Source organism: Ranitomeya variabilis, chromosome 3 (genome assembly GCF_051348905.1).
Source record: "Ranitomeya variabilis isolate aRanVar5 chromosome 3, aRanVar5.hap1, whole genome shotgun sequence".
NCBI classification, from domain to species: domain Eukaryota; kingdom Metazoa; phylum Chordata; class Amphibia; order Anura; family Dendrobatidae; genus Ranitomeya; species Ranitomeya variabilis.
Genome location: NC_135234.1, coordinates 744,437,772 through 744,465,175, shown reverse-complemented (window position 1 = coordinate 744,465,175; position 27,404 = coordinate 744,437,772). Strand labels below are relative to the sequence as shown.

The following is a 27,404-nucleotide window of genomic DNA, read 5'->3' as shown; positions in this document are numbered from 1 at the left end:
TGCGCTCTACCCTATTGCTGACATAGAATTGTTTGGTTTGGTTGTATATGTAACCAGGCACCACTCGCCTATCTGTGTAGAAGGTAAATGAATCTATAGCAATGTCTGTTTTGGATTTTATAATTTCAGCAATCACCACTGCCAGTAGAGCAGCACAGATTTCAAGCGTTGTCACATAGTGACTGATTTGGGGGTTAGTTTGGTCTTACCCAGGACAAATCCACAATGTACCTTTTCGTTGGCTTCTGAGGTCTTCAGATAGGTTACTTCAGCTATAGCCTCTCTAGACGCATCCGAAAAGATGTGAACCTCTTTCCTGTTAGCAGCTGAAAGCGACCTTAAGGAATAACAAAGTGGAAGTTGGATACTGTATGTTCTACGACCTTCAGAGGCTTATTCCATGTCTCCATCCTTTGTTGTTTTTAGGACGGTAGCGGAGTGTCCCAATCTGTGTTCTCACGGGTAAACTGTCTCAGCAGTAACTTGCCTGGAATGGTAATGGATAGGAATAAACCCAAGAGGATTGTAGATGTTCTTTACAACAGATAAGATTCCTCTTTTGGTGAAAGTTTATCACAGACTGATACCTCGAATGTGAATGTGTCCTATATAATGTCCCACAGCATACCGAAATGGTGTTGCATAGAAGAAACATCAGAACCTAGATAGAGGTAGTTTAAACTCGTTGCATGGTCCTCAGATGGGAATGCCTTCATTACCTCCTGGCTGTTGGTGATGATCTTGAAGGCTGAGGTTTGGTGCAAACAGCATTTCTTGTGTTCTAGAGAATTGTCTCTTCACCTGTGGGCAAACACTTAAGTCCATCATCTACGTAGAAGTTGTTCACCAAAAATAGTTTAGCATCATATCTCACCCCACTAGGTTGTCCATCTCAGTCCATAGATTGCCACAGCAGGTGAGGGGCTGTTGCCGAAGACATGTACCATCATCTGGTAGGCTATGACTTTGTTGTGGATGTCATTGTCTTTGTACCATAGAAACCTGAGGTAGTTTTTACTGTCTTCTCTCGTGATAATGAGGAGAAATTGGTGTGCACTCAGGTCACAAAAGGTAAGGTGCTGATGCAAAGGACTATAAAAGTCCCTGAATAGATAAAGTCATAATTCGCCGCACACTCTAATGGGTTGTTTGCAAAAATTGGTAATAGTTTATTAAATTAACAATTAGTCCAAGGAAAAAAGTAGTGCCGACAAAATTGTGATTCCTTAATAATACAATGTGACAAAAACACCCAACGTTTTGACCCTCCTGGGTATTAGTCATGGGGTTGCTAAAAGACAAGGAGAAAACATGTAAGAATCAAAGAAACAACACGGATCATAACACAAAGGGAATAGGAGAAGAAGCACAGGGTAATACAAAAATTAAGTCCAAATTATAAGGGTGCACTACATATCAAAGTATTGCGACCAGATAATTCAGAAAACGAGAATGTTAGTGCTAATATTCATTTTGAGAGAATAATAAATGAGACTATGAAGAGGTAGTCAATTGAGGCACCAAGAATAAAAATCCTAATTTAGGAAGAGGAGAAAGAAGTGCCAAAAGATAAATAATGTATCATAGTTTACCTAGGTTACTGGTATAGAGAGTATGCAAGGCAAGTATAAAGAAGTGGGGTCCCTGAGAAAGTCCACAAACACTGTAGGAAATAATGGAGATATTAATATTGGAGGTCTGTGGGTCTGGGGTACTTGGAAGGATGTACCTTTAAAAAAGTCACTGTACCCAGCATAGGTGGTTGTCAGGGATATGGGGGACCTGAAATAAATCAGCATAATATGTAATTACCTTAGGTGAGATATATGGTGTGGCAGTAGAGAGTACCGCATATAGCGCTTAGGCTAATTTACCTTAGTATGAAGAAATGTCTTGCGGCGCTCCTGTGCCTTGCTGGCGTTGCATGGTATTGATGGTGGAGGAATATTTATATATACATAATAATCAGATTACATAACTAAAAGCTGCTGACAGATTCCCTTTAAGAGGTGAGAATTGCATATTTTCTCACATTCCCTGCAGTTAGAATAGATTTTTAGATCCCGGACATCCCTTTTAAAGAATCATGGACTCAGAGTGACCACTTAGAAGGGTATTTGCAAGTATGGATTATAGCATCCTATCCAGGAGGTGTAAAACATGGCAACAACCATGAGTCTACTAAAACCGCATATAAAAACCAATAGAGAGATCTCTTCAAGGTAGTTGCGTCTTGGATGATATTTGTCTTTTCATTTGCAAATTTCAACAACCTTTTCTATTCCTTTTTCCTAGTTCGAAATGGAAGAAGATGAAATGTTATCGACTGTATTGCCTGACTCTAGAGAAGAAAATGACCTTCCCGAGGAGTTTCCCAGAATCGAGGAGTTCGGCACCCTAAGTTCTATAGCCAGAATCCCGTATAAAGATTCCCACCTACTTATAAATCTAGAGAAGCAGAAGTTGGAGATGGAAAGACAACGTTTAACCATTGAGGCCGAGAGACTGCAAGTAGAAAAGGAGAGACTGCAAATCGAAAGAGAGCGATTGCGGCACTTAGACATGGAGCACGAGAGACTCCAGCTTGAGAAAGAACGTTTGCAAATTGAACGAGAGAAGCTCAGGCTACAAGTCATGCACGCAGAGAAAGCCAACCTGGAGAATGATTTTGTGCCATCGGAAAAAACTGTATTGCAACCCTTGGACATAGAAGCTGAAAAATTAAAACTGGAAAGGGAACATCTTCAGCTAGAAAAGGAGAGGCTACAGCTCCTAAAGTTCGAGTCTGAGAAGCTTCACATAGAGAAGGAACGTCTGCAGGTTGAGAAAGAACGTCTACGAATTCAACGAGAGGGCCACTTACAATAAAAGTGTGCCCCGCAATAGTACATTACATTAGTTTTACAGTGACTTTGGTCCGCCATCGTCTTTGTTGTTTTGTATGTAGACTCGGATCTCTGTTCTGTCTACCAACAGGGCCTTACGCAGGTATGTTCCTCTGCTGTTTTTGGCATAGAGGTCAGCGTGCAGCCAAATAGTGAGCCCCTACATTTTGATGTGCCTACATAAATCGAATTATGTGAGATTTTGTGAACAAGTAAAACCACGCTAGTATTTTAGGGCTAGTAAAATCCAAGACTTAGAATCCTAAATATGATCTAGTTTTCCAAAACCTAGAGCGCTGCTTTTAACTGTATCCATTTTTTTTTTTTATTTGAATGGTATAGCTTTCCTGTCCACCACCATGGATGAAACATGAATGGCTAAAAGTCACAGGTACAAATAAGATACTCTTCATGGATGACTCTGATGGGAAGAAGATCTGTCCACTTTGTAGCCCAGACATGGGAGATCCTTGGCCTACAATTACTTGCACTAAAAATTTGGGAAAAATTTGCAGGAAATAAATTTAGACAAATGTATTATTGGTTTGCACCATAAAGAACATCGCTTACTAGATATGGCTTTGGAGAAAAAATTAGAGAGGTCTATTTTTAGGCCCAAAATGAATGCCCAATTTAGAGTTGACTTTAAGGCTTTGGACACCTTTGACATGGAAAAATTATTTTTACATACATTAGTGGTTACCTTAAAGGGAACCTGTCATGTCCGCTAACGTTATTATTACCTTTCAGATGTAGAGTCAACCTGCAGGATTATAGTGTTCCAGAGCTATGTGGCAACCGTACTGAAAGTCCGGCTACCGGGAGGAAATTTACCTTATTTTTTCCGTCAGCTTCCGGCTTTCAGTCGTGCCTGGAGTGATTTCAGTCACTGCTCGGTACGTAGTGAGCAGCGGCTGTAAACACACCCTGTCACATTGACTGACAGCCATCTCAACAGCATATCAGTGCAGAGATGGCTGCCAGTCAGTGCTGAGGCTTGCTTACAGCTGCCGCTCACTATGTACTGAGCGTGACTAAAGCTGCTCCGGCCTTGCCTCTATGACTGAAAGCCACAGACTGTCGGGAAGAAAGTCAATTTCCTCCAGTAGTCGGGCTTTGAGTGTGGAAGTTGAGCAGCTATGCAATGCTATAAACCCTGATACGCAGTTTGCAGCCTGGTCCACATTTAAGATTGTTCTATTGTGGGAGTGTCTCTCCCGGTAATATAGGCTGGATGTGAGCTCTGTGTATCCAGGGTGTTGCTGTCTTCACCAGCTCATGTATCAGCTTCTATACTGCACTTATTTCCTGTTCATATGGTTTCTTACTTTTGTATTAGTATGTTTTCTCTACCCTCTCTGAAGCTGTATATGCTATCTCCCCTATCCACACTAAGGATATCTGTGTGGACATCCCTGCTGCTACTTCTAACCCTGAAAGAAGGGTTAGAGGTCGTTCAGAACAAGGAGGTGAAGCTTTGATGGTTTTGTAACTTTTTTTTGCAAAAAGCACTAATCTGGATAAGGAAAATGCTAGAACCTTTTTAATGGAGGCTATTTAGAAAACTGCTTAACTTTGCATTCACAGAAGCAATTTAACAATTTAAAAAAGTCTGTGTGAAAATGTACAAAGCCTAAAGTCTAACACACAAGGTCCACCACTGCCAGGTATACGGGTTTATCATTGAATGGCATTGATTAACTAGATATGTGTTCTTCTGTACAGTATTTTTTTTATCAGTGTCACATATTTTTTATGTCTATTTAAAAAGAAAAAAATATTTTGTTCGTTTGAACAAAAAATGAAATTGAATGTGCTTCCCATTAAGAAGCACAACTGTCCCATTATCAGAGAAATATCTACAGTATTTCCTGGAAAACAAAGGAAAGTTCTCGAGATGTTTGTTACTGCTCCATAGTATGTAGCAGGGTTGTGTTATTAAGAATTAGTGATGAGCGAACGTGCTCGGTTAAGATCTTATCCGAACATCTGGGTGTGCTCGTATATTATGTTCGAGTCCCAGCAGCTGCATGATTTTGTTGTGTCTGCCTAACAGCCATAAATCCTGCAGCTGCAGGGACTCGAACATAATATACGAGCAGACCCAGATGTTCGGATAAGACGCTAACCGAGCACGTTCTATGAGATGATGAGTCTTCCATAGTTGGCTTTCTGTGTCTGAGACTTAAAAAAATAAGTAAAGTGTTCATTCAGCCAAATATTGGATGTGTTCTACAAAATCTTGCTTCAGTACCTTCTTTTATACTTTTTGAATATTTAAGGCTACGTTCCCACGATGAGTATTTGGTGAGTTTTTGATGTTGCAGATTTTCTGCACCTATTATGTAAATTATGTTTTTTTTTTACATGAGTTTTTATTGTGTTTCGAAGCTGCATTTTTCGCCTTTTTGCTATGTTTTCAATAAAGCTGCTTTGTTTTTGATACTTCCTGATAAAACTTTATTGATCGCATATGTTTATTGTGCCTTTCCGCACGTTTTTTTTTACCAGTGTATTTTATGTTTCTCATGCAAGTCTATGGGGAAAACTCGCACATAAAACTCATCGAAACCGCAAGAGAAATTGACATGTTGCGGATTTCAAACGCTCTCCACAGTTTAGGCAGTGTAAAAAAAAAGCCCAGCAGGCATGAGATTTCTAGAAATCCCATTCACTTTGCTAGAACTGTAAGGCCGGGGTCACACTTGCGTGTGCAATGCGAGAAACTCGCATCAATTCCTGTCACTGCCGCCGGCACTCAGGAACGGAACGTTCAGATGCATAGAAATACATGCAGCCGCACGCTCCGGGCCGAGTGCCGGCGGCAGTGACGGGTCTTGATGTGAGAGACTCGTGCGAGTTTATCGCGTTGCTCACGCAAGTGTGACCCCGGCCTAAGTCGCTGCGTTTTTTGCTCAGTGAAAATAAGCAGCTTAAAAAATAATCAAAAACTCATCGTGGGAAGTTAACTTTAGGGATCACGTCATGTAAAAACATGCTGTGAATGTGCAGATATGGGGTTAATCTGCAGGTTAATAGCATTCTGAAACTGCCCGCACTAAGTGTTTGTTTCCAAGGGGCGTAATGACTGCGCTTTGGACGCAGCGGATACGCCGCTCCGCCCAATGCACCGCCCCCTTTGCACGCGCGGTGATTCCAGATGTGTTCATTGAACACATGTGGAATCACCGCATCCTATCCATAGACCGGGTTATTAATCTTGCTGAGACTGAGCGTTTCCGCAAGATAAATAGACATGCTGCGGTTGGTAAAGACGCGCCGCATGTCCGGATACGCAGGGCCGCCGGATACAGCTGTGCACACATAGTGGAGACGGGATTTCATAAAATCCCCCCCACTATTCTGTAACATCTGGACGCTGCGGATTGGACACTGCGGCTGTACGCAGCATCCAATCCGCAGCAAATCCTGATGTAATACGCCCAGTGGAGCCCCGCTGCCGGGAGGAAACGAGACTGTAGCCACGCCACCACACCCCTATGACTGATGTGGCTACAGTCATCATTCAGTACAGTGAGCAGCAGCTGTAACCACACCCTGGTGCTGACTGACAGCCGCCCTAATGACTGAAGCCGTGCTGGCGCCACCCCTATGACTGAAAGCCGGAGACTGCAATGGGGGAATAAAGTTAATTTCCTCCCAGCAGAGGGGCTTTCAGTGCTCGGGCCGAGCAGCTTCAGAACGCTATTAACTTGCAGATTAACCCCATATCTACAGGTTAGTAGCATATTTTTACATGACAAGTTTCCTTTAAGGTGAGAACACACAGATCAGCAGCCGCACGTGGAAGAAATCACCCCATCCTACATTGAGCAGGGCTATCAAATTGCTTGATTGGCTGCAGGACTTTGTCAGTAATACAGAGAGATAACATTATTATTGCATGGTCATAGTTTTTCATAAAAACGGCAGTTTATCTGAAAGAAAGGAAATTTGTCTAACATAAATGCTATAAGAAAACCTTTCCCCAGGTGTGTTGGTGTGAACGGCTGCCTAATTCTGTGTTCCGATCCTCATCATTGTTCACATAGCAATGCACACAGCGGCCATGCTGGAGATTGGAGATTCAGAATTAGCATATCCAATATTGCCAAAGTACTAAGAATACTCAGGGGGCACCAAAATGACATTTAAAGGGAATTTGTCATCAGATTTTTGCAAGCAGCATAATGTAGGGGCAGAGATCCTGATTCCAGCTCTGTGTCACTTACAGGGCTGCTTGCTGTAGTTTTAATAAAATCATTGTTTTATCAGCAGGAGATTATCACTAGAGGACTATTAAACCTGCCGTCATATTATGCTCCATATCCCTGAGCTGTGTATAACCCCGCCCCCAGCACTGATTGGCAGCTCTCTGCCTATGCCGTGTAAACAAAAGGCTGCCAATCAGTGCTGTGGGTGCGGTTGTGCAGAGCTCAGTTTTCAGAGCACAGCTAGATCTGCAGCACATAAAACAGGGATTTTAACAAAACTGTAGCAAGCAGCCCGGTAAGTGATGGGGCTTGCAAAATGTTGGGATTCCATATGTTGGATGGGATTATAAGCAAATTATAGCACTTACCCTCTTACAGTTATATGAAAAAGTTTGGGCACCCCTATTAATCTTAAGCTTAATGTTTTATAAAAATTGTTTTTTTTGCAACAGCTATTTCAGTTTCATATATCTAATAACTGTTGGACACAGTAATGTTTCTGCCTTGAAATGAGGTTTATTGTACTAACAGAAAATGTGCAATCTGCATTCAAACAAAATTTGACAGGTGCAGAAGTATGGGCACCTCACCAGAAAAGTGACATTAATATTTAGTAGATCCTCCTTTTGCAAAAATAACAGCCTCTAGTCGCTTCCTGTAGCTTTTAATGAGTTCTTGGATCCTGGATGAAGGTATTTTTGATTATTCCTCTTTACAAAACAATTCCAGTTCAGTTAAGTTTGATGGTCGCCGAGCATGGACAGCCCTCTTCAAATGATCCCACAGATGTTCAATGATATTCAGGTCTGGGGACTGGGATGGCCATTCCAGAACAGTGTAATTGTTCCTCTACATGAATGCCTGAGTAGATTTGGAGCGGTGTTTTGGATCATTGTCTTGCTGAAAGATCCATCCCCTGCGTAACTTCAACTTTGTCACTGATTCATGAACATTATTGTCAAGAATCTGCTGATACTGAGAGGAATCCATGCGTCCCTCAACTTTAACAAGATTCCCGGTGCCGGCATTGGCCACACAGCCCCAAAGCATGATGGAACCTCCACCAAATTTTACTGTGGGTAGCAAGTGTTTTTCTTGGAATGCTGTGTTTTTTTGCCGCCATGCATAACGCCTTTTTGTATGACCAAACAACTCAATCTTGGTTTCATCAGTCCACAGGACCTTCTTCCAAAAAGAAATTGGCTTCTCCAAATGTGCTTTTGCATACCTCAGCCGACTCTGTTTGTGGCGTGCTTGCAGAAACGGCTTCTTTCTTATCACTCTCCCATACAGCTTCTCCTTGTGCAAAGTGCGTTGTATAGTTGACCGATGCACAGTGACACCATCTGCAGCAAGTTGATGCTGCAGATCTCTGGAGGTGGTCTGAGGATTGTCCTTGACTGATCTCACCATTCTTCTTCTCTGCCTTTGTGATGTTTTTCTTGGCCTGCCACTTCTGGCCTTAACAAGAACTGTACCTGTGTTCTTCCATTTCCTTACTATGTTCCTCACAGTGGAAATTGACAGGTTAAATCTCTGAGACAGCTTTTTGTATCCTTCCCCTGAACAACTATGTTGAATAATCTTTGTTTTCAGATCATTTGACAGTTGTTTTGAGGAGCCCATGATGCCACTCTTCAGAGGAGATTCAAACAGAAGAACAACTTGCAAGTGGCCACTTTAAGTAGCTTTTCTCATGATTGCATACACCTGGCTATGAAGTTCAAAGCTCAATGAGGTTACAAAACCAAATAAAGTGCTTTAGTAAGTCAGTAAAAAGTAGGTAGGAGTATTTAAAACAAGAAAATGATAAGGGTGCCCATACTTATGCACCTGTCAAATTTTGTTTGAATGCAGATTGCACATTTTCTGTTAGTACAATAAACCTCATTTCAAGGCAGAAACATTACTGTGTCCAACAGTTATTAGATATATGAAACAGAAATAGCTGTTGCAAAAAAACAATTTTTATAAAACATTAAGCTTAAGATTAATAGGGGTGCCCAAACTTTTTCATATAACTGTATGTAATGATTTTTTTTACACAATTTGTGCCCATTACGACCATGAAGCCGGAGTCACACTACAGCGAGATACGGCCGAGTCTTGCAGGTTAAAAACAAGCTCTGGCACCGGCACTCCAGAGCGGAGCGTACAGCTCCATGTATTGCTATGCGGCCGCACGCTCCGCTCTGGAGTGCCGGTGCCAGAGCTTGGTTTTAACCTGTGAGACTCGGCCGTATCTCGCTGTGTGTGATCCCGGCCTAAGGCTAAGACTACACGGCAACTTTAGCGGCAACACCTATGGTGCGGCCATGGTTTTCTATGCGCCTCTGCAATACAAGAAAATAGGGTCTCATTGCAACCCCTCGAGTACTACGATCGCAACAGACAAGTTGCTCATAATCTGTCGACTTCTGACTTTTTTACAATTTGCTTGTCGCGAGCGCAACACCATCAGGGTCACAATGCGAGCCCATTCACTTTATCGCACTCCAATGTAGCAGCACCATCTAGAAAACTTTGGCAGTACAATAGGTGTCGTGGCCAAAGTCGCATTGCAGCCGTAGCCTCAAAGGAGGTTCTCCAGTTTTAGTTTTTAATGATGTCATTGTGATGTGTGAGGGGTGTAAGATTTGGGACACGCAGCAATATATGTATATTTTTTTTTTAGAATTGGACCTATTTTTTATTAGTATGGACCAAATTAACGTCCCCAGTGTGTAATTATTATTTGACACTGATCTCCCAGATGCAAACTTAGCACTGCAGACAACAAACAACTACCGCTGCAAGTTACTGGGTGGTACAGCAGAGGTTGGCGGAACAACATCTCTCAGTGATCTGCACTTATTAGCCGTTTCACACAGAATTGCTGTTCTTCCCGTTTAAGATCCCGAATTTAGGCATATCACCGCAGAGCAGGAAGTCCATAAGATGCAACTTCTGCCAATTGCCGCAGAGCAGGAAGTCTGTAAGATGCAACTGCTGCCAATTGCCACAGAGCAGGAAGTCTGTAAGATGCAACTTCTGCCAATCACCGCAGAGCAGAAAGTCTGTAAGATGCAACTTCTGCCAATCGCTGCAGAGCAGGAAGTCTGTAAGATGCAACTTCTGCCAATCGCTGCAGAGCAGGAAGTCTGTAAGATGCAACTTCTGCCAATCGCTGCAGAGCAGGAAGTCTGTAAGATGCAACTTCTGCCAATTGCTGCAGAGCAGGAAGTCTGTAAGATGCAACTTCTGCCAATCGCTGCAGAGCAGGAAGTCTGTAAGATGCAACTTCTGCCAGTCGCAGCAGAGCAGGAAGTCTGTAAGATGCAACTCCTGCCAATCGCCGCAGAGCAGGAAGTCTGTAAGATGCAACTTCTGCCAATCGCTGCAGAGCAGGAAGTCTGTAAAATGCAACTTCTGCCAATCGCTGCAGAGCAGGAAGTCTGTAAGATACAACTTCTGCCAATCGCTGCAGAGCAGGAAGTCTGTAAGATGCAACTTCTGCCAATCGCTGCAGAGCAGGAAGTCTGTAAGATGCAACTTCTGCAAATCGCTGCAGAGCAGGAAGTCTGTAAGATGCAACTTCTGCCAATCGCTGCAGAGCAGGAAGTCTGTAAGATGCAACTTCTGCCAATCACCGCAGAGCAGGAAGTCTGTAAGATGCAACTTCTGCCAATCGCCGCAGAGCAGGAAGTCTGTAAGATGCAACTTCTGCCAATCACCGCAGAGCAGGAAGTCTGTAAGATGCAACTTCTGCCAATCGCCGCAGAGCAGGAAGTCTGTAAGATGCAACTTCTTCCAATTGCTGCAGAGCAGGAAGTCTGTTAGTTGAAATTTCAGCCAATAGCTGCAGAGCAGGAAGTGATGTCAATGAAGAACATTTACTTGACAACTTTTTCGGTGCAGTCCAGTAACATGCAACTATTTTGGTATTTGCAATGCCTAAAATGAGAATAGGACTTAAAAAAGGGACCATAATAATAAAAAAAATAACAGCCACGGAGTGTAATTACCAATGATGACTTTTTTCAGCTTTTCACTTTTCCGCCTCATTCTTTTAGACATCAGTGATTTTTCTTGTGCACTAAAAAAAAGCAGTCCAGGTTTCATTAGAGTTTTGATCATTGTTTCATCAGAATTAGAGTTTGGTAAGTGCTTGGTCACACGCTGTGTTTTTGGCGCAGGAAAAATGTCTGAAATCACATGCACATGCTGCTTATTTTTTCTTTGCAGATTTGACACTTCAAAGCGTTTTATTTTATTTTTTTTCCAAATCTGCAGCATGTCAATTCTTTCAGCTTTTTTTGCAGTTTTTCACCCATTTGAAGGAATGGGGGAAAAAATGCAAGTAAAAACGCAACAAGAATACACTCAAAAAAGCACTTATTTTACACACTGATTTTGCTGCAGAAAATCAGCTGCAAATACTCAATGTGTACATGTAGCCTTAGACGTTCTCAAAAGAAAAACTGATGGCGTTTTCTCAAGCTTCACCTATAACGCTGCGAAAAACGAACAGTACAAGGATGAAACCCGAATGTTGTCCAATTCCTCCACAGATCCTAAGATTTGCTTTGACAAGTTTTATCCGAGACTCCTGATCATGTGTCCATGATGTTGTGCAGACCGCTCAGCCCGCCGGAATACACGGACATGTGAACACCTTATCCGAGCAGGTTCGCTCCTCACCACTTTTCACCCATGTTAGAGACTGATCAGAGCCAATGGGGAATTCCTCGATGAGGTCTACAGATATTTCCTGATCTGTCTACGCAACATGTTGGGAAAAAAAATGAAAACTTGAGAACACTTCATTACGTCCTTTATGTAGGGACATGTTCTAGTATTATGGTTTCTTATAGAAATGTTGTAAACTTTACAGGTACCTGTCCATACAGTACTGGTGGGCGATCTCACCAAGCAGACGGCCTGAATATTAATTTAATTTTTAGTTTTTATTAGAGTATTTTTGTTATTAACATCTGACTAATTGAAAAGCTAGATAGATTAGCTTTTGCATTAGTGAATAACTTACCTGGCTAAAACAATATTAAACCGTGTGCTTTGTCTGTTGCTCAATAGATCAGCATTTTAGCCGAAACATGAAGTCATGTTAAATGTTTTGCATTCAGTAATAATAAGCTGTTTAGGGTGCGGTATTCCATGTGGTCAATGAAATATATATATACAGTATATATATGTCAACAAGATGCACTGAAACTTTCAAATTGTGATTTTCGTAGGTATTCTTCTACCTTTCCAAGCTGTGAATGTATCCTTATCTGTAGAATCACATGCAGAGAAGCATATCCACTCATACTAACATGGGATGTCCCGATTCGGTGTGTACCTTTCCTGCTTAGAAATAAAGGATAAAATCACATGTGTCTGAACAGTACTGTCTGTGAATCTCTACGAAGACCAATAAAGTTATCATCCTCTTATGTGTTCATTATGTGTGTCTATGTATACAGAAGAGGGGTCTCATAATTGCAGGTATGTTGTAAGTCTTTTAATGGAGACCTTTCATCAAATTTTTCATGTTGAGATGGACATACAATGTAATGGCGACTATAAATTTGTGATACCATCAATGAAATGTAGCTCCCCGACACCAGAAGCACTCATTTAGCCCCACATAAGGACTCTGCCACCACCAGAACTCACTGGAAGCACCAGATATTTTTATAAATTAATTTTTCTAAATGCATGGTGCCTACAGTGAAGCATGGTGGTAGCAGAGTCCTTATGAGGTGCTCTATGAGTGCTTCTGGTGTCGGGGAGCTATATTTCATTGATGGTATCACAAATTCACAGATGTACCGCTGTATGTTGAAATAAAAGATGCCCCCATTTCTCCGTGCCTTTGGTTGACATGCACTTTTCCAACACGACAATGATCCAAAACACTCATTTGTTACATTTCTGCAGAGGAACAGGGTGAAAGTGATTCAATGGTCAAGTGTCTCCTTATCTGAACCCAACCAAGCAACTATGGGAAATTCTGAAGAGACGAGTTGTCATTACTTTCATCATCATTTTGTTTTCTTCTTGGTTCTTGTCTGTAAAATGGCCACAGTGTGAACATGCTCCTACAAATTGCACGTCTACCAACTTATGTTCCAGCTAATTTCTTTGCTATACGCTGGAACTAGTATTGGACATACAGTGGCTTTGGAAAGTATTCACCCCATTTTTTATGTTTTGCTACCTCATAATTTTACTGTTTTTTTGAGGGGTTGCATCAGTTCATGTAAAGAACATGCCTAAAACTGTGAACATTTGCTTTTCTTTTTAATGTGAAGCAAACAACAAATAAGACAAAATAACTGAAAATTTTATTGTTCATAACTATTCACCCCCTAAAGTCAGTATTATGACTGCGGCAATTACAGCCTCAAGTTGCTTTGGATAAGTCTCTTAAGAGCTTTCCACATGTTGCCAGTAAGATTTTTGCCCAGCTCCTTCGAGTTAGATGGTTTCCTCTGGTGAACAGCAATCTTCAAGTCAAACCACAGATTCTAAATTGGATTAAGGTCTGGGATTTGTCTATGCCACTCCAAAACATTTACATGTTTCCTCTTAATTACTTGAGTGTTGTTTTAGCAGTATGCTTTGGGTCATTGTCTTATTAGTAGGTGAACCTCCTTCCCAGAATCCAATCACTGACAGGCTGAAACAGATAACGCTCAAGAAAATCCCTGCATATCACACCATTCATCTTCCCCTCGACCCAGACCATTTTCCCTGTCCTTACTGCTGAAAAAACATCCCCACAGCATGATGCTGCCACCACCATGTTTCACTGTGGGGATGGTGTTCTTGGGGTGATGAGCTGTGTTGGTTTTGCGCCAGACATATCGGTTGCTTTGGTGGCTAAAAAGTTAAATTTTGGTCTCATCTGACCACAGCACCTTCCCTCATTGATTTGGAGAGTTTCCCATTTGCCTTTTGGCAAACTCAAAACGAGGCTTACAGTTTTTGTATGTAATGGCCTTTTTTGGCCCACTCTTCTATAAAGGCCACCTCTATGTAGTGTATGGCTCATTGTGGTTGTGAGACTGGATGGCACGGGCGTCTTGGGGTGTGGCCCCACTGGACCACAGACCAAACTTCCCTGGAAGGGGCGTAACTAAGTAGCTTTCTAGGTGTTCGCTGGAGCCTCTGATGGTGAGGTCAGACTTGTGCAATAGGAAGCTACCAGGTACCACTCCAGGGTGGAGTCTGACTGTGGATGCTGATCCCATCGGGGGACAAGACACAGGCAGGCAGGCATGGCTGTGACACTGGCTGATGGACGGGTATGGAAGAGGCCCTGACGGGCAGACTGGCTTGACGGAGATACAGGCAGGTAGACGGGCACGGCTGGCACTCTGGCAGACAGGCAGGCATGGCTGGCACTCTGGCAGACAGGGCTGATACTCTGGTAGGAACTGGTATACAGGCGGGTGTATGGAAACAGGTAAGAACCTGTTCAGACTGGTGAATATAAAGAAACAGGTAGAGACCTGTAAGGCAAGTTGCTGAGCAGAGGTAGAGCAGGAGCGGATGCAAAGCAGAATCACAGGAGGCGGAGTAAGAGCAGGTGGTGGAGCTAAGAGCAGAGAAGGAGAAAGCAGAGATAAGAGCAGAGAAGGAGAAGGCAGAGCTAAAAGCAGAGAAGGAGAAGGCAGAGCTAAGAGCAGAGAAGGAGAAGGCAGAGCTAAGAGCAGAGAAGGAGGCGGAGCTAAGGACAGAGCCACTGGGGGCGGAGCCAAGAATGGAGCTGCTGGAGGAGAAGCCAAGAGCAGAGACGCTGGAGACAGAGCCAAGGGCGGAGACGCTGGAGGCGGAGCCAAGAGCGGTGACACTGGAGACGGAGCCAAGAGCGGAGACGCTGGAGGCGGAGCCAAGAGCGGAGACGCTGGAGGCGGAGCCAAGAGCGGAGACGCTGGAGGCGGAGCCAAGAGCGGAGACGCTGGAGGCGGAGCCAAGAGCGGAGACGCTGGAGGCAGAGCCAAGAGCGGAGACGCTGGAGGCAGAGCCAAGAGCGAACCGCAGGAGGCAACGCCAAGAGCCAGAACCGCAGGAGGCAACACCAAGAGCCAGAGGTTGTGGCGAGCAAAGCTGAGAGGCACAGAACCACAGGTTGTGGCAGAACTGAGCAGAGAAGCACAGAACCATGGGTAGTGGCGAACAGGGCAGAGAGATGCAGAGCCACTGATAGTGGCAAGCAGAGCAGAGAGGTAACGCATAGGTAAACACAGCAGAGTGAGAATGGTAAACAAACGAAGAAGGAACAGGAACGGACATAGACCAGAGTTCAGACACAGAAGTAACGGAACACAGATTCAGACCAGGGTACAATGCCCCACTGGGTGGCGCACACAGAGACACAAACAGAACACAGATAAAGGCCTGCGTATTGCAGCCCTCAGAGGCAGGAAACAGACATGACCTGGCAGCTCAGTAGCAAATGCTAACTGAGGGAAATAGTTTGCTCAGGCATCCTCCAATGGGTGAGGACGCCTTAAGTATCAGAGGCCTCTAGGCTATTGGCCAGGGACACCTTAGGGAGGCGCACACAGTCTCAATAAGAATCCGGAGTTGCTGGCGCCACCCCCCTATGCACACAGCCAGGAAGTGTACACAGAGTAAGCGGCCATGGAGCACATGGCATGGAACCGGCAGCAGACAGATCTCACAGCATGGCACTGGGTGAGTGAGTTGATGTAACAGGCAGATGGGGAATTGAAGGCCATGCAGTGACGCCGGCAGGGTTGTTACAGGTCGTATGAACAGATACTCCAGTCTGCTTGGGAACTCTGCAGCTCCTTCAGGGTTACCTTTGTTCTCTGTGCTGCCTCTCTGATTAATGGCTTTCTTGCCCAGGCTGAGAGTTTTGGTTCGCGACCCTCTCTTGGCAGGTTTGTTGTGGCACCATGTTCTTTCCATTTGATGATAATGGATTTGATGGTACTCTGGGAGATCATCAGAGATTGGGATTTTTTTATAACCCAACCCTGACTTGTACTTCTCAACAGCTTTGTCCCTGACATGTTTGGAAATCTCCTTGGTCGTTATGGTGTTGTTGGTTAGTGGTGCCTTTGTTTAATGGTGTTACAGCCTCTAAGGCCTTTCAGAAAATGTGTGTATATACTGACAGACATGTGACACTTATATCGCACACAGGTGGATTTCCTTTCACTAAGCATGCAAATTATGAAGGTAATTTATTGCACCAGAATTTTTTAGGGGTTTCATAGCAAAAGGTGAATACATATGCAAATGCCAATATTTACTTATTTGATCCCATAAATTTAACTTATGCCTATATTTTTCTTGCTTCACCTACGTGGACTATTTTATGCTGATGCATCACACATAAAAATATTTAAACACAGGTTGTAATGTAACAAAATAGGTAAAAAGCAGAGGGCACTGTAGATATAAACGCATTACATTGAACAAATATGAATCAGTACAGATTATGCTATAATGAAATCATAAAATAGGCACCAAGAATGAGCAGCAATATGCACATGCAGCGCCCCAGAGTCCTGGTCGTTGCAGTACTGATGCTCCGCCGCTAAGGGGGGCTATGGTACGTCTGATGGCACTGAAGGAGTTCACCTGACCAGGTATCACAGACACCAATACACTTCACAGTCTGGCCTCCAGGGGGAGCTAAGGGTGCTATGTATTAGGCCACTCCTCACAGTCTGGTAAAACTGGGGGTTAGATAGGAAGTTAGTCAGAAGCTGACTGGGAATCGAACAGGCAACACCCTGTGGCAGAGGGTGTTGCGGGGAGAGACTCAGGGGGGTCCCTGTCAGGGGTGGGATCCTGACAGAGGCCTAGCAACCAGAAAAGAACGTTACGGGACCGCGCCTGCACGATATAGCGGCGGTACCCCAAGAAAGGATAAGAAGCGAGGTTTATTGTGCTGAGTGAGAAACGAGATCAACGCAACAAGGAGAACACCAGTAGCAGTCGTGCTGTAAGACGAGGCAACATCCTACTGAGGCGCATAACCGGTGGCCGGAACGCCGAGGAAGTATAGAGCTCCAAGCCAAACTTCAAACCTACGGCAGGACAGTCAGTTATAGGCGGGCTGTCTCACCCAATTCACCTAGGAAGACACAGGGGGGTAACAACAGGAGTGGGGCGACGCTAGAGTCCCGGAAGAGCTCCGAGCCTCCCCGTCATACGGGTGCGTCCTAACCATAAGATCTGGGGGACGTGGAAGAACATCAGAATCGAGTTGTGAGGGAACACGAGAAACAGACACAACAGTTGTGAGGACTATCCCGTGGTGCTTAGCAGGGAAGGACTACAACACACAAGCGCTAGAAGGTAGGCACAGATTTCCACCTGCAAAGGGAACTCTGGAGGTGCCATCGGACCGGCCAGGCTTGCGCAGCCCGGTTAACCGTATTCCGGATTGAGGATCCTGAAGCCTTCAGTAAAGAGGTAAAGAGACTGCAACCTGGTGTCCTCATTATTTACTGCAACCTGCACCGCACCACCACAACATCATCACCACCTCGCACACCTTTATTGTACGCCCCTCAGCAGGGTCACGGACCGGGTCTAGCCACCGTGACAACCCCAGAACAGAGACTCAGAGGCCTGGTACCGGGTACCCCTCGGCCCTGCGACAGTGGGGGCGCTACAACTTGGCGTCACGAACAGGATCTACTTAAGCCTGAAGAATCAGGTCATGTGTGCCTTGGAATTGTGATTTATTGTGTTTGGACTGTGACTTATTGCAAAGACTGTGTATTGCTGTTACCACCAAAAGTTCCTGCCAAAACCGCCGCCATTACAGCGCTAAGGAGAGCGCAGGAGAAGAAGAAGGGCGTGGAAGTGGGCGTACACAAGCTGGAGAGCGCCAAAGACGATGGCCGCCCAGTCTAAGTATTTCTGCCCCTTGAGGACGTGTCCGTCAGCAGCCGAGATCCGCCTACTGATCCTCAATGGAGGGCGGAGACAAAGGAAGCAAAACCGCCCACGAAGGAGAGAGCGGGAAAAGGACCAGGAAGAAGAAGCGAACCACGTGGAGGACGCCATGGCGAGCTGCCCGGAACCGGAGCGTGGGGTCGGAGCAGAGGACTCCCCCAGCTACCCGGAGGGACACCGTGACCAGGCCTCCACCGCTGATACTGACTTCCTGCCAGCCGGAGTGGATGAGCTCAGCGACCAACTCCTGCGGACGCAGCTGAGCACTGAGGCCGGGTGGAAGAAGACCTTCATCGGGAGCCTCGCCAGACGCCTGTCGGCAGCCTCGTCTGGTCCGGAGCAGGAAAGAAGTTCCCGCGCTCCGAGGCCAGAAAGCAAGGCCCTGCCAGAAAGCGAGATGCTGCAAACGGAGATGACAACGCCGCAGCGCAAGGCCCTGCAACTAGCATTCCAGACCCCAGCGGAGACGGAGCAGATCGGCACCGGAGGGACCGCATCTGAAGCAGGTATGAAGAATGACCCTGCCTCGCCAGCAGAGGACTTGCTGATGGGCCCCGTCGCGGTACCCCCTCTCCCTGGGACCTATAGACTCCGGCGCCTTACACCCTGGGATCGGGCCACGGGTATGGAGCACTTCTTAAAGGCCCCGATCTCGCCGATCACCTTGCCGAGCGAGGTCTATGCAGAGCTACGGCCGCCAGAGCGAGAGTAAACCTCGATGCCATGGATATGTAAATAGTCAACTGTTTGTTTCCCTGCTTTTTGCTGCTACAACCTGACCAGGGTTACTCTTAAAGGGATCCCTTTGTTTACCCGGGATCCCTTCTGCTGCTGTTGTTTTGTTTCTCGTTTTATCATTGTTGAAAAGAACTGCTGGATCATGAACACTGCATGATTACAAACTCCTTGTAAATAGTTTGCACCTTCTTAAAGGTGCCCTCTACTGGTTTTATAAAAGAAAGGACTCTTTGCGAAGAAACTGTTCCTGGAAGCAGTACCGGAGTCCTTGCTGCGTACGGACTTGCAGCTTGAGAAGTTGCACTACCTCATAGAGACTTGGTACCTTCTTAAAGGGAACGTTCATCGATAGCACTTAAAGAATGATGATGCTTTAAAAGAAAGTATTAATAATGCTTACGTATAAAAAGGTTATATGTAGTGAGCTAGTTAATTGTGAGAAATGTTTAATGATGTTGCTAGAAGAATGAGGACAGGAAGTGAACCCAGACGGGGTTAATCGGTGAGTCCTCCTAGGAGCCATACAGAGATGGCTCGGTGATCCTGAACTGAGAGATGGATGATACGTTCTATACTGTGTATAGTAGTAGAAAGGCAGTAGGCCCGGGCAGAAAGGGGCGGTCCTGCAACAGAACGAGAGGCAGTAGGCCTGGGGCAGATAGACAGGCGGTCCTGCAGATGTAAAGGTGGAAAATGAAGAAAAAGTTGATTAGCCTTATAATGTTTTATAAGAAGGTCTTTAGTGGATTCAGCGTGTACATCCTTAAAGGCAATGTTAAATTATTGTTCAGAAATTGCACTAAGTAGAATACCCGGTTGGGTAAGAAAAGTTATTTATAGTATGTTATTTAAAGTATTTAACCAGGTTTGTAACGTTCAAGTGTCCTCACCTCCCATAAAGGGAAGCTCTGTTCAAATTTACTTATTGTTATTGCATTTCCAAAATTGTATGTCTTTTTGCTGACATGTATTGTTGTTTTCTTCCCAGTCCAGGAGTACTGGATTTAACCGGGGGGGAGTGCAGCGCCCCAGAGTCCTGGTCGTTGCAGTACTGATGCTCCGCTGCTAAGGGGGGCTATGGTACGTCTTATGGCACTGAAGGAGTTCACCTGACCAGGTATCACAGACACCAATACACTTCACAGTCTGGCCTCCAGGGGGAGCTAAGGGTGCTATGTATTAGGCCACTCCTCACAGTCTGGTAAAACTGGGGGTTAGATAGGAAGTTAGTCAGAAGCTGACTGGGAATCGAACAGGCAACACCCTGTGGCAGAGGGTGTTGCGGGGAGAGACTCAGGGGGGTCCCTGTCAGGGGTGGGATCCTGACAGAGGCCTAGCAACCAGAAAAGAATGTTACGGGACCGCGCCTGCACGATATAGCGGCGGTACCCCAAGAAAGGATAAGAAGCGAGGTTTATTGTGCTGAGTGAGAAACGAGATCAATGCAACAAGGAGAACACCAGTAGGAGTCGTGCTGTAAGACGAGGCAACATCCTACTGAGGCGCATAACCGGTGGCCGGAACGCCGAGGAAGTATAGAGCTCCAAGCCAAACTTCAAACCTACGGCAGGACAGTCAGTTATAGGCGGGCTGTCTCACCCAATTCACCTAGGAAGACACAGGGGGGTAACAACAGGAGTGGGGCGACGCTAGAGTCCCGGAAGAGCTCCGAGCCTCCCCGTCATACGGGTGCGTCCTAACCATAAGATCTGGGGGACGTGGAAGAACATCAGAATCGAGTTGTGAGGGAACACGAGAAACAGACACAACAGTTGTGAGGACTATCCCGTGGTGCTTAGCAGGGAAGGACTACAACACACAAGCGCTAGAAGGTAGGCACAGATTTCCACCTGCAAAGGGAACTCTGGAGGTGCCATCGGACCGGCCAGGCTTGCGCAGCCCGGTTAACCGTATTCCGGATTGAGGATCCTGAAGCCTTCAGTAAAGAGGTAAAGAGTCTGCAACCTGGTGTCCTCATTATTTACTGCAACCTGCACCGCACCACCACAACATCATCACCACCTCGCACACCTTTATTGTACGCCCCTCAGCAGGGTCACGGACCGGGTCTAGCCACCGTGACAACCCCAGAACAGAGACTCAGAGGCCTGGTACCGGGTACCCCTCGGCCCTGCGACAGTGGGGGCGCTACACACACAGTAGCGTAGCTACCGGGAGGGCAGAGGGGCCCTCGCCCCGGGCCCCTTGCTCTGAGTGGGCCCAACTGGAGCTACGCTACTGCAACTGTATAGGCGTGCGCAGCACACTCATACAGTTACACTCTGTGGCAGAGCAGGGAGACTCGATCTCCCTGCACTGCCACTATGGGGACCATGAGGTGTGAAGGGGGGACCGGCACAGGACCCCCCGCCTGTCATCACAAATTCAACTGTATGAGCTGGATGTCGATACAGTTGAAAGCACTGATGAGAGAGGGAGCGTCATGCTCCCTCTCCCATCATCCCACTTTCAGCATCTGACATCCTTGAGTCAGACACTGACAGCGGGCAGGATGATGTCATTACTTGGTTCCCCCTGAGATGAGCGGGTGCTCGGAGCAGCGGGGGAAAGAGGAGAGGTGAGTATTGTATTTTTTTATGGGGGTGCATTATACTATATAGAGTCTGCCAATGGGGAGTGCATTATACTGTATGGAGGCCTATAGGGATACATTCTACTATATAGAGTCTGCCTATGGTGATACATTATACTATACAGAATCTGCCTATGGGGTGTATTATACTATATAAAGTCTGCCTATGAGGGTGTTTTATACAATATAGAGTCAGCCTATGGGGTACATTATCCAATATAGAGTCTGCATATGGGGAGTGCACTATACTATATAAAATCTACCTATGTGGAGTTCATTATACTATATAGAGGCTTATAAGGAGTGCATTATACTATATAGAATGTGTCTATGGGGAGTGCATTATACTATAGAGACTGCCTATAGATACTGCATTATGCTAAATAGAGTCTGCCTATAGAGAGTGCATTATACTATATAGAATCTGCCTATAGAGAGTGCATTATACTACATAGAGTCTGCCTATGGGGGTGCATTATACTATAGAGTCTGCCTATAGAGCATGCATTATACTATATAGAGTCTGTCTATGGGGGTGCATTATACTATATTGAGTCTGCCTATAGAGAGTGCATTATGCTAGATAGTCTGCCTATGGGGGTGCGTCATACTAAATAGTCTTCCTATGGGGGTACATTATGCAATATATAGTCTGCCTATGGGGAGCACTATATTATATAGAGTCTGTTTATGGGGGTGCATTATACTATATAGCGTCTGCCTGTGGGGGTACATTATACAATATAGAGTGGGGGTACATTATACAATATAGAGTCTGTGTATGAGGGTGCATTAAACTACAGTTATATGAAAAAGTTTGGACACCCCTATTAATCTTAAGCTTAATGTTTTATAAAAATGTTTTTTTTTGCAACAGCTCTTTCAGTTTCATATATCTAATAACTGTTGGACACAGTAATGTTTCTGCCTTGAAATGAGGTTTATTGTACTAACAGAAAATGTGCAATCTGCATTCAAACAAAATTTGACAGGTGCATAAGTATGGGCACTCTTATCATTTTCTTGTTTTAAATAATCCTACATACTTTTTACTGACTTACTAAAGCACTTTTTTTGGTTTTGTAACCTTATTGAGCTTTGAACTTCATAGCTAGGTGTATGCAATCATGAGAAAAGCTACTTAAAGTGGCCACTTGCAAGTTGTTCTCCTGTTTGAATCTCCTCTGAAGAGTGGCATCATGGGCTCCTCAAAACAACTGTCAAATGATCTGAAAACAAAGATTATTCAACATAGTTGTTCAGAGGAAGGATACAAAAAGCTGTCTCAGAGATTTAACCTGTCAATTTCCACTGTGAGGAACATAGTAAGGAAATGGAAGAACACAGGTACAGTTCTTGTTAAGGCCAGAAGTGGCAGGCCAAGAAAAACATCAGAAAGGCAGAGAAGAAGAATGGTGAGATCAGTCAAGGACAATCCTCAGGCCACCTCCAGAGAGCTGCAGCATCAACTTGCTGCAGATGGTGTCACTGTGCATCGGTCAACTATACAATGCACTTTGCACAAGGAGAAGCTGTATGGGAGAGTGATGCGAAAGAAGCCGTTTCTGCAAGCACGCCACAAACTGAGGCTGAGGTATGCAAAAGCACATTTGGAGAAGCCAATTTCTTTTTGGAAGAAGGTCCTGTGGACTCATGAAACCAAGATTGAGTTGTTTGGTAATACAAAAAGGCGTTATGCATGGTGGCAAAAAAACACAGTGCGTTGTATAGTTGACCGATGCACAGTGACACCATCTGCAGCAAGTTGATGCTGCAGCTCTCTGGAGATGGTCTGAGGATTGTCCTTGACTGATCTCACCATTCTTCTTCTCTGCCTTTCTGATGTTTTTCTTGGCCTGCCACTTCTGGCCTTAACAAGAACTGTACCTGTGTTCTTCCATTTCCTTACTATGTTCCTCACAGTGGAAATTGACAGGTTAAATCTCTGAGACAGCTTTTTGTATCCTTCCTCTGAACAACTATGTTGAATAATCATTGTTTTCAGATCATTTGACAGTTGTTTTGAGGAGCCCATGATGCCACTCTTCGGAGGAGATTCAAACAGGAGAACAACTTGCAAGTGGCCACTTTAAGTAGCTTTTCTCATGATTGCATACACCTGGCTATGAAGTTCAAAGCTCAATGAGGTTACAAAACCAAAAAAGTGCTTTAGTAAGTCAGCAAAAAGTAGGTAGGAGTATTTAAAACAAGAAAATGATAAGGGTGCCCATACTTATGCACCTGTCAAATTTTGTTTGAATGCAGATTGCACATTTTCTGTTAGTACAATAAACCTCATTTCAAGGCAGAAACATTACTGTGTCCAACAGTTATTAGATATATGAAACTGAAAGAGCTGTTGCAAAAAAAAACATTTTTATAAAACATTAAGCTTAAGATTAATAGGGGTGCCCAAACTTTTTCATATGACTGTATATAGAGTCTGCCTATGAGGGTGCATTATTCTATATAGAGTCTGCTTATGAGGAGTGCATTATACTGTATGGAGGCCTTTGGGGAGTACATTATACTATATTGAGGACTATCCGGTGTATTATACTATATGGAGGCAATTTAGGGGGCCATCATACATTGTGGGAGATAATGTGGGGTCTTTGTACAGTGTGGGGGCCATCATAGAGTGTTGCAGCCATTAAACAGTTTGAGGGCTACTAAGGGGTCAGTATACTGCATGGGGGGTACTATACAGTGAGGGGGCATTATACTATGTATAAGAGAGCATCATACTGTGTATAGTGGAGCTGTACAGAGGAAGACTAAGGACATTATTAAATGTTTACTGGACACTTATTGTTATAGAGGAACTCAGGTTATTGTGAATGTCAAAGGGACACACAGAGGGCATTATTACTTTCTAGTGGGCAATCTTTTCTCAGGCACTTGCACACAGCATTAATATAGTCTAGAGGGTTGTTTTACCATTTAGAGGGCACACAGTAGGTGCAGTTATAGGGATGCATATGGCAGCAGCGGCTCAGTATTGTGGTATTAGCTGGATAAGGTGTTTGTGCAGGTTGGGAATAGATAGGGACGATGCAGGAAATGTGAACAAATGTGTCTTTGTTGTAATCTGTGCAGCTGAGTCCTGCCTGGAGAAGTTGTCGTGCCAGTCTGAGCTAGATGAAAAAGATGGGAAAAGTGAATGACTCCATCAGAAAGAAGGTCATCTTTAAGTCACTATCTGTAACTGTACTGTTATCTATTACATGTTCTGCAGGTCTGGTATCTAGCACTATATGGTAACCATATGGTGGTAATATCATTGTTGGTCTTTGTATAAAGTTTTTTTTTAGTAACAGCGCGGTCATCTGCTGAGGTTCCCTTATACCTACAATTAGGGTGTGCCACCATAGTTGTAATCAGGGTTACATGGTTATGGGCCCACTAAGAAGTTTTGCGCCCTCTGAACCAAAACCCTAGCAACGCCTCTGGGTGCACAGTAAGTAGGGGATTACATTATTACAGGAAGGTGCAAAGATGAGGGACATTACATGGAGATTTCAAACACTACTCATAAAAAGTTAGGGATGTTTGGCTTTCAGGTGAAATTTATGGAAAATGTAAACAGTTCACTCTACAGTGATATTTTATTATGAAAGTGGGGCATTTAAGTAGAAGCATGCAGTGGTGATTTCCTCATCCCAAACAATTTATTGAAACAAAAGCCAACAACAGTGGTGGATATACCCCCTGTGACAAAGTCACAGGCAAAGTACTAGAGGGAGATATGTGGCGCTGAGGTTATGAGCTTCAGTGATACGAACCAAGGAAAATGTTCCAGCACACTAAATGTTGAGAGGGGTTAATCGGCCATGTTAAGGGTGGTTTAGTGAACAGCTGAAGAGTGGGTTGTTCACCATATCTCCAAACCAGGGTGGGGTTTCAAAGGTAAATTAGCCTTCTGAATAATTCAAAGAGAGCTGATCCTTGTGTTTGCAGATCTCTGCAACAACATGGACTGTGCCATTTGTTATGTTTTGTGTTCCCATTAGGCCAGAAAGGCCGTTTTTATTTTCTAACTCCGTACTGGTTTATGCATTATATTTAATAAACCAGTGGAGTATTTTAAGGGACAATGTTCTTGAATATACCTCTGTGTGCAGGTGAGTGAGCCGATCTACCACAGGTGGTCGCTATTTGCGCTGGCAAAATCCCCATGAAGCAAGTGTGATGGATGTGGACAAACTGTATGTCTTGGGTGAAAGCCGCTATAGGGATGGAACAGTGGTCAGACAAAATGGAAGAGCTGATCAAGCACCTGATCCCAAGCCAGCAGCAGCTTCAGCAGCAGCACCAGCAACTCCAGCAGCACTAAGAGCAGCAGCAAGTCCAGCAGGGGATAAATAATCTCCTGATGCAGCAGATCCAACAGCAGCAAAGGTAAATAGAACTCCTGGAAGGGGATGTCCAGAGCAGAGAAATCGCCCTTCCCCCAAGTCCAGGTGATTGCTCATACGTCCTGAAGGCAGTAAGACAAGCCAGGCAAAAGATGATCCCGGGTGATGATGTTGAGTCATTTTTAACTGTGTTCTAAAGGTAGCATAGTAGGAAAAGCTACTGCAGGGGCAATGGGTAGAGCTGCTGGCAGGGGCGCCGCTACCATGTGGCAAGTTGAGTACTTTGCCTCAGCGGCACTGCCTTCAATGAAGAGAGGGGGCGGCAGATTCTGCCGGTGTAGTAACTGAATTTGCGTGGTACGGTGTACGGAGCTGAGCCGCGTGTGTACGAGGTGTACGGAGCAGAGCCGTGTGTGTGTACGAGGTGTGCGGAGCTGAGCTGCGTGTGTACGAGGTGTACGGAGCTGAGCCGCGTGTGTACGAGGTGTGCGGAGCTGAGCCACATGTGTGCGAGGTGTACGGAGCGCAGCCGCATGTACGGAGCAGAGCCGCATGTGTATGAGGTTCGGAGCGGAGCCGTGTGTGTGTATGAGGTGTACGGAGCTGAGCCGCGTGTGTATGAGGTGTATGGAGCTGAGCTGCATGTGTACGAGGTGTGCGGAGCTGAGCCACATGTGTGTGAGGTGTGTGGAGCTGAGCCGCGTGTGTGCGAGGTGTGCGGAGCTGAGCTGCGTGTGTCCGGGGTGTACTGAGCGGAGCCCTGTGTGTACAAAGTGTATGAAGCTGACTCGTGTATGTGTACGGAGCGGAGCAGAGCCATGTGTGTACGGGGTGTATGGAGGGGCGCCATTTTGCAGTTCGCCTCAGGCAGCAGAGAGGCTAGGTTCACCCCTGGCTGCTGGCCCCCTATCTAACTGACGTGCCCCAAATTGCTTATTATGACCTGGCCTTGCAGGATGCACAGGAGTATGATAAAACTAAAAAATGGAATATTGGCATGCACGGGAGTGACTACATCTGTCAGAATATATAAGGGTCCTCCACTGGGCGTATTGCGGTGACAAACCCCCTCGCTCCCAAATATTCAACCCGCTGCATCTGATACAGAAATTATTGCAGCCAGTGTCCTTCACCCCAGCCCAGATGGTCGAGCGTGTTGTTATGGACAGATTTATTAACTCCCTTCCTAGGCCAATGATGACCTGGGTTGCCCAAGGAGACCCCCGGAATGCCGACGACCTGGTTGGCCTAGTGGAAAGGTACTAGGTGGTTGAGAAGTCCTAAAGGAAATTGGGCATAATCATTCTCATACTGGGGTACCCAAAAGGTGCCTGACTCTCAAAAGAAGGTTATGAGCCTCAACTGGCAGGAACTCCAATGTCCAAAGAAGTCACTGACGGGTTGCCAAAGGCCGCTAGTAAGGACATAATTTGTTGGACATTTCACCATCCGGGCCACATAAACATACTATGCCTGCCAAACAGATGGACTGCATGCAGTTCCCAAGTGGAGTTATTGTCTGCTGAGGCATGGCATCCCGCATTTCGTAAGGCCCTCAGGTCATTGACATTACAGGGTTAAGATCCTCTACATGGTGACTCAGCTGATCCCATAGGTTTTCTATGGTATTCAGGTCTGGAGAATTTGCAGGCCACTCCATTTGAGGTACCCCAGTCTCCAGTAG

The 27,404-nt window shown here is 45.1% G+C and overlaps 1 protein-coding gene across 6 annotated transcripts in view; it reads left to right on the top strand.

The window, feature by feature from the left end:
- The window catches only part of MSANTD4 (Myb/SANT DNA binding domain containing 4 with coiled-coils), a 39,184-nt gene extending 26,650 nt beyond the window's left edge, over positions 1-12,534 (top strand). For 2 of the 6 annotated variants that reach the window (XR_013224093.1, XR_013224095.1), the window contains 2 exons: positions 2,296-2,988; positions 3,228-4,650. Coding sequence is in view for 2 of the 6 variants with exons in the window: in XM_077298521.1 (XP_077154636.1) it covers positions 2,296-2,868 (573 nt within the window). In the remaining 4 variants the exon portion in view is untranslated. Of the gene's footprint in view, positions 1-2,295; positions 4,651-11,649 lie in introns of those variants that run through there. The other 4 variants (XM_077298521.1, XM_077298523.1, XR_013224096.1 and 1 more) reach the window with 3 other exon arrangements.
- Positions 12,535-27,404: the final 14,870 nt, after the last annotated feature.